Source organism: Sinocyclocheilus grahami, unplaced genomic scaffold (assembly GCF_001515645.1).
Source record: "Sinocyclocheilus grahami isolate Dianchi unplaced genomic scaffold, SAMN03320097.WGS_v1.1 scaffold1279.1, whole genome shotgun sequence".
NCBI classification, from domain to species: Eukaryota; Metazoa; Chordata; class Actinopteri; order Cypriniformes; family Cyprinidae; genus Sinocyclocheilus; species Sinocyclocheilus grahami.
The window spans coordinates 46577-54805 of record NW_015506458.1 but is presented as its reverse complement, the minus strand read 5'-3'; the positions used below and the strand labels follow the sequence as shown (position 1 = coordinate 54805).

The following is an 8229-nucleotide window of genomic DNA, read 5'->3' as shown; positions in this document are numbered from 1 at the left end:
TTTTTTTGCTCTATTTTTTTACAGTGTACTGTTATTAAACTCTTATGCTCTTGTTAATTTTTATTATTTTACTTCAGCTACATTACCAGTGCAATACTAGCTTATGTTTCACTGGAATACTGCACAGTATATACTCTGAACAGCTTATACTTATACTTATAAAAAATAGTATGTGAAACAGAATGCATCGTTAAACAACAATAAACTTGTCACACATGTGTCGTACAGTATGTTGCATGTTTAATTTAGTAAGTAGAATCTGTTTATCATGTGACAAATAAAGGTGGGCTATTTCATATTTCGGTCACACTTTAAATTAGGTGACCTTAACTGCTATGCTTTGGGTTACCATTGTTCAGGGTAAAACCAGAGCACAATGCATGGAACACTGCATTCCAGTTAATACAATATACTTATGTTCATACATGTTGGTGTATTGTATAACTTTGTAGTTACACTCTTACCTTTATCTCTAACCGTAACGCAACCCTTACCTCAAAACCTAACACCTATTACCCCTATAACCCTAACCCTAACCTTACATTTACTCCTAAATCTAACCATGCCGCAAACTCATTAGCCATAAACGTGGGAGTTTATCACAACAACAGATAGTTAGACAGTAAATCCATAGTTTAATTTTATTACATAGTAGTTAACAGCACAAAAAGCATGACCCACATTTTATGTAAAATATCCTAACTTTTAGTAGTCCAATCAAAATATTAGCCAAGATGAAGATATTAAGCATCACAGTAGATATTACTTCAGTTGTCGCACTGGAAATCCAGATATTCAGTGCATAAAAATTCACATGCTGCGCACAGAAAACCCGCTGCAGATAAATAATATAGCATTATGATATTTAGAGCATATAGCCACTACATTTTTATATTATTTTCTTCTATATAGTGTGAAACTCTTAGTGCAGTCAAATTGATATTACTAAATATTAAGTGTCTTTTAAACCCCACTGTACCACTGCACATCTGACAAATAAACCTTTGGGGAAACAATTTTTAATAAAAAAATATCATTTGTAATTAATCTGTGACTAATTTTAAAGGGACAGTTCATCCAAAAATTATATTTTGAAGAATGTAGGAATGTAGGTAACCAATCAGTTGCCGGTAGCCATTGACTATATACAGTATATATATATATATACACAGTGGGGAAATTATTTATTTGATTCCCTGCTAATTTTGCCCACTTACAAAAAAATAAAAGGTCTGTAATTTTTATGTTAGGTTTATTTTAACATATAGAGACAGAATGCCAACCAAAAAATCCAGAAAAAACACATTATATAAAGGTTAGAAATTTATTTGCATTTCAGTGAGTGAAATAAGTATTTGATCCCCAAGCAAAACATGACTTAGTACTTGGTGCAGAAACCTAATTGGCAAGCACAGAGGTAAGACGTTTTTTTGTAGTTGGTCACCAGGTTTGCACACATCTCAGGAGGGATTTTGATCCACTCTTCTTTACAGAGCCGCTCTGAATCCTTAAGGTTTCTTGGCTGTCGTTTGGCAGCTCCCTCCACAGATGTCCTATAGGATTGAGGTCTGAAGACTGGCTAGGCCACTCCATGACCTTAATGTGCTTCTTCTTGAGCCACTCCTTTGTTGACTTGGCAGTATGTTTCGGGTCATTGTCATGCTGGAATACCCATTCATGACCCATCTTCAGTGTTCTGGCTGAGGGAAGGAGGTTCTTGTTCAAGATTTTACAGTACATAGCCCCGTCCATTTGCTCCTCAATGCGGTGAAGTCGTCCTGTACCCTTAGCAGAAAAACAGCCCCAAAGCATAATGTTATCATAATGTTTCCACCTCTGTGCTTGACTGTAGGGATGGTGTTCTTGGGGTCATAGTCAGCATTTCTCTCCCTCCAAACACAGCAAGTCGAGTTAATGCCAAAGAGCTTAATTTTGGTATCATCTGACCACAGCACTTCTCCCAAGCCTTCTCTGAATCATTTAGATGTTAATTGGCAAACTTTAAACGGGTCTGTACATGTGCCTTCTTCAGCAGGTGTAGTGTGTTACCAATGGTTTGCTTGGTGACTGTGGTTCCAACTGCCTTAAGATCATTAACAAGCTCCTCCCGTGTAGTTCGGGGCTGATTACTCACCTTTCTCATGATCATCCTTACCTCATGAGGCAAGATCTTGCACAGAGCTCCAGACCAAGGCCGATTGATGGTCGTTTTGCATTTCTTCCATTTCCGAATAATCGCACCAACTGTTGTCTCCTTCTCACCAAGCTTATTGCTGATGGTCTTGTAGCCCATTCAAGCTTTGTGCAGATCTACAATCTTGTCTCTGACATCCTTTGACAGCTCTTTGGTCTTGCCCATGGTGGTGGGAGAGGTTGGAATGGAAGATACAGATTGTGTGGAGAGATGTCTTATAGGCTACACCTAACGAGTAGGGTTGGGTACCGAAACCCGGTACTAATATGGCACCGGTACCTATGTAACTGGTATGTACTAGAATCGAATCTGAATGCAGATTCTGGTGCCTCATTTCGGGGCCATGCCTGAGTGATCGATTGAAATATTTGTCCTCTGGTTCTCCGAAACAGACGTAAGAAGCATCATCACTGGGTTTGACCATCTAACTCTAGCACTCTCTATTCTAATGCTATTTCAAATTTTATCTGCTTGTTTTTTTTTATTAAAAAATTTGACCCTCTAACATTTGCACTCTCTATTCTATTTCTATTCTACTTGATTTATTTATAAAGAAAAAAGAGCCCCTAAGACTAGCATTCTCTATTCTTTCCACTTATTTTCTTCTTATTTATTATAAATAATGATCTTCTAACACTAGCATTATCTGTTATTTTTCTGATCTATTGAATTGTTTTATTTTTTATTTTTTAATGAATATATATACTATTTATAGAGTTTTAGCTTTTAGTTTTAATTACTTTTTCTTATTTGTAAGTCGCTTTGGATAAAAGCGTCTGCTAAATGACTAAAAGTAAAGTAAAGTAAAAGCAACCAGTAGGCCTAACTCTGTGCTCTTAAGGATACAGTGTAACACTGGAAAGTCACAGCTGAACTGGTTTCTAGATGATCTAAGCTGGTCATTAGCTGGTACACGATGGCAGACCTGCAGTAAACCAGCTACCAACTGGTAGCTGGTTTACTGCAGGTCTTACTGGTTTACTGTGGTCTGATTTTCAGAACATGGTCAGTCAACCAGTTAATGACCAGCTTGAAACCACACTCTAAAACACAGCAACAAGATTAACCCGGAGAATATTAACTTTCAAGAGGGTTTCTTAACCAGCAATTCAACAAAGATAAGCTCAAACAAAAAGGGTATCGGCACTGACATGGAAAAGCCATACATTTATTTAAAACGATCAAAGTTCAGAGGTGAAAGTCTGACACAACAGCCCCGCTCTTGTCTTCCATGCAGACCACGCCCATTTTCTTCCGCGTTACCATGACAATCCGGGCAGACGTCACAGTGAAAAAAACCCACTATATATAAGCTTTGAATGTTCAGACTGTACGTGGAACGACACGGCTAGCGGTGAGCAAGGGCGAAAAAACCCCCCAAAAAGAAGGGAAACGGGATTGGGGACTTTTAATTTGTTGTTTTTAAAGCTTGGATTTTTGTTTTTGTTTTTGAAAAGCCAGGTGGACGTTTTAATCAAAAGAAGCAAAATGGGACGAGGAGTAAGTGTTAATGTGTTTATCGTTTAATTCTTGCATTTTGCAATATTGTTTCTATGTTTAAACAGATGGTTTTAAAGTAACTGAAAACAGCTGTTTGCCAAATGGCTTCCCGGAGTATGAGACTTCCGCAGTTTTAATATTCAAATTAGCTCGTTTAAATGAATGAAATGCGCGCAAGGGTTAACCTAAAGCATACGAAGTCTGTATTCTCCGACGGAGCAACAGGTTTTAAGACTGTGGCTTTAAAAGAGAGGCAAACTCTATTTAAAAACGTTTTTCGTTCACAACAACGATTTCAGGAACGATACAAACTTTCTCCTGTATAGCCGCGATGTAGCAGATGTAGTAGTCAGTCTCGGGACTTTTACTTTGTAAAACTGAAGTAATCATGTATGCTACAAAATAATCGCTCTCAATGCGCCCTAATGTAGGCTATTGCAGCTCTTAGAAAAATCTTCAAGTCCTTTAACTTGTACGACAAAACATGTCTAGGTTGGCCCGACAGCGTGTTTCTGAGTGTGACAAAACCTCGAGATACATGGTGTAACTATTTAACCGCGTAACGTTAAAACTCGAAATGAATAATGCGCTTACTTTACATATTTGGGGTAAAACCTCCAGATACACAAGATGAACTGTTCATCTCATCTTGACATATACTACATCTGCTACACTGTCTCTAAATATCCCCTTTGAAAATGGAACGAGTCGCATATTTTGAAATTGCCCGCAATTTTGTTTGAAATAAATAAACACTGTAAATGTAGGCTGAGTTAAATCATCTCAAATCCACAAACCGTTCGCTTCTTGATACGAAAGTCTCGAGATGTATCGTATGACTGTGTAATAGCTGTACATTTGAACTCTAAACGCTTTAACTCCTCAGTTTAAACCCTGAGATACAGAAGATAAACAGTTGCTACCACACGCTACATCGATTCAAAAAAACTTTAAAGAAACAAATACGCGTGCTTTAACCGTGTAATGTAAAATCATTTAGTTAACGCTTTGACATATCGGGTTTAATGGCGTTATCTTGCAGTTGGTTCGTGTTATGTTTGTTATGACTGTACGTAACGCGAAGCAAACCATGTCAAATTTGAGGGTGTAGTCTGACATGATAAAGTTGTCTCGGGTTTGAGGACTAGTTATCATCATTCATCACGTCTGTTTGTCGTCGTTATCTACTTAGCCTATATTAAGTGGAGCAGGCTTAGTTCGTTCAATAAAGGCTTCCCTTAAACGCGGGCACTGACGGAGACAGTGTGTACCTGCTATGAAATCACGTCTTTGTGTCCCTCAATTCAGAATTATAGACATTAATCTTAATTAAATTACATTCTGGAGGGAACTGTAAAACACCCCATTAGCTGCATGATATGGTTAGATTTTAATAACGTTTTCTTTCATTTCTCCTTTCACATTCAGTCATAATCTTATGATTTGCTTCGTGTAGGGGTCATTAACTCCTAATATGATTCCAGCATGCAGTGGCATTGCGTAAGAGCTGAATGCCACTCCCTAATGTGAGGCTCTGAGCACCAGTGTAAATGTGTATTATGCATTCAGTCCCAGGGTATTCCATGTGATGGAGGACAAACAGCCATCTGCATGTTTCAAGTAGCCTAGGTTTGGTGCATTGAGCTATGCCCCCAGCCCCATCAAATCCCACCGCAGTGGGGCAGATGTCTGGCCTCTGCATACACAGGGTTGCTGTTGTGTTTGCATGCAAGAGGCTGATATGAAATAACAGCATTTGCAATGTAGAATTTTTCTGGGGCATAGTGAAATAAGAATCTAAATGTTTGCTAGTTTAATACTGAATTTTTACCTTTTGAAGTACTATGGAATTACCATGATGGCATATATGGTACTTAGAATATTCATATAGGCCTACATTGTATACAGATAATAGTTTACCATGGTAATACCCATTGATAGCCACCATAGACTTTGAAGGGGATGCAAATCTGATTATATTTAATGTTTGCAAATCCATTAAACCTTTTTTTTAAGAGCAAGCTATTTCTTTCATACAAAAATTTTAGTATATTGTATATTTGGACCGGCATCAGGTGTTGACCACAGCTGTATTCTCGCTCCCCCAAGTGTGTATATAAGCTAAGACTGTCGCTCCATCTCTGAAGAGTTTAACATTCTTTCCATTCATCACTCACTATGTGTTAGTGAGACCTTTTGTCATTGACAGTCCCATCTGACAGAGGCTGACAGTGACCACTCCTCCTCACTGACCCAGAAGGCTGTCTCAGGGCCCCCTTACCTTTTTTTGGTGCAGTGAACTGTTTGCGATAGTAACATGCATTTACCTCCATGCAATTGCTGCTTTCCCGCCACCAATGGGGAAAGACAAAGCTTTCCAAAATGCATGGATGTTTATTTTGACATTTTAGAAAGTATGGTCCAAATGTTTCAGACCATGTTGTACATTTGTCGCTTTTAGGATTTTGAAAATAATATCTTTAGGTGATTAGTTAAATGTAAGTAAATGAGTGTTGTTGATCATGTGACTTTCAGATGGTCAGATTTTCTTCCACTGAAGCTCAAGATGCTCTTTGGAACATCTGAAATCATGCTGGAGAACATAAACAGATTTTGTTCATGAATGTGCAATACCAAGACATTCACCATTTTTTCATAGCTCTCCTTTTTCTCCTTCATTGTTATGCTGATAGTATAATCTTTAATGTCCGATTGTGTATTCAAATGCTAACTAGAAGCAATTTCACTTTTGGACCCCACTGTAAGCTTTTGTTCATTTTCTCTCTGTGCTCTTAAACTGCAGTGAGCTTATAAAAAGTTCAGCACTAATTGCCCTTTGACTGGTGTGGAGGAGTTTGCACACCATGTTTTCTTTTCACCCTCTCCTGTTCATTCGCCACTTCTAAAACAAAAAGAGTTGGGTCTGACATGTGACTTAACCCATTCACGGGCCTAGAGGTGTGGCCCTGTTTCCAATGTCAACAGGGCAAAGTCCCAGTATGAAAGGACTAATATGCTCGAGCGAACCGTTTTTGGCTCATGTGCAAGATAAAGACTTTTTTAATACTGATATTTGATATACGGTAATCCAGAATATTCTCTCACAAATGTGAATGTGTAGGTTTTTCTATAGTTGATTTATCTTCCACCCTCTGACTCACTTCTTTCAACTTTGTGACATTTTCCACACACATGTGCAAGATGTGAAAACTGCTTATATGCATATTAAATGTGATGACTAAGTGTTTAATAAACCAGCATATGCAGACGTGAAAGAGTGCTAAAGTAAGCTGTCATGTTCAGTTGGGCACTACAGGTGTCGAGTTCTTTGTTTCTGGTCACTTCCATCATCTGTTGCTTTCATGTACAGAAAACAACCAATCCAGTGTACTTGCAGATTTATATCAGGACATGGATAGACCTGCAAAAAAAAAAAATTGATGCAGCATTAAATATCTTGTTTCTTTGTAAGATGAGCTGAAGTCATCAAAGCCGTTGAAAAAAATATTTTAAAAGGGTCATATGATGCGATTTCAATTTTTCCTTTCTCTTTGGAGTGTTACAAGCTCTTGGTGCATAAAGAAGATCTATAAAGTTGTAAAGACTAAAGTCTCAAATCCAAAGAGATATTCTTTATAAAAGTTGTCAACCACGCCTACCTAAAATGGCTCGTTCTAACACGCCCCCCACATGTCTACATCACGATGTGGGAAGATTTGCATAACGCCACCCAAATGTTTACGCAAAGAAAGAAGGCGTAACTTTTATTCTCGCTGTAGTACTGTTGCTGCCGCCGCCATGTCGTGAAGGCGCTGTGTTTGTCGTTTCTCCGATCACAAATGCAGACATGGTTTTATGTTTACGCGGAGCGATGTAATGCATCAAAAGACAGTATAAGTCATTATAATCTGTAATTATGTCCCCACTGGATGCAACAAATGCCTCGTTTATAATGGGTTTTAATGTTTTTGTCTCGTCGCTCCGGCCGGTACAGGGCATCACAGTATTGTAGGGGCGTAACATTTCCCAGGGATTGACAAACGATCGTGCTAAGGAGATCTTGGCACGTGATGGACTCAATGCTTTGACTCCACCTCCAACAACCCCAGAATGGGTCAAGTTCTGCAAGCAGCTCTTTGGAGGATTCTCAACTCTCCTGTGGATTGGTGCCATTCTATGTTTTCTTGCCTACGGCATCCAGGCAGTCTACGAGGAGGAACCTGCCAATGATAACGTAAGGAGAAATCCCTGTTCGTGTTTCTTAAAGTTTTGTCTTTTAAGATCATGTGGTTTTAGCAGTATCCCTAACCTCTCCTCCATTGTCCTGTGCAGTTGTATCTGGGTATTGTACTCTCTGCTGTCGTGATGATCACTGGCTGTTTCTCATACTATCAAGAGGCCAAGAGCTCCAAGATCATGGACTCTTTCAAGAACCTTGTCCCTCAGGTACTGATGATCTCTCTCTCTCTCTCTCTCTCTCGCTCTCTCTCTCTCTCTTTGAAGATACGAGTGTGTTTATGTGCAGAGGGCTTAAA

At 38.8% G+C, this 8229-nt stretch overlaps 1 protein-coding gene across 1 annotated transcript in view; it reads left to right on the top strand.

Moving 5' to 3' along the window:
- Positions 1-8229, top strand: part of LOC107568774 (sodium/potassium-transporting ATPase subunit alpha-1-like) — a 30844-nt gene that overhangs the window by 11035 nt on the left and 11580 nt on the right. The window contains exons 3-5 of the mRNA XM_016254752.1: positions 2431-2434; positions 7725-7928; positions 8027-8140. Coding sequence (XP_016110238.1) covers positions 2431-2434; positions 7725-7928; positions 8027-8140 — 322 coding nt within the window. The remainder of the gene's footprint in view (positions 1-2430; positions 2435-7724; positions 7929-8026; positions 8141-8229) is intronic.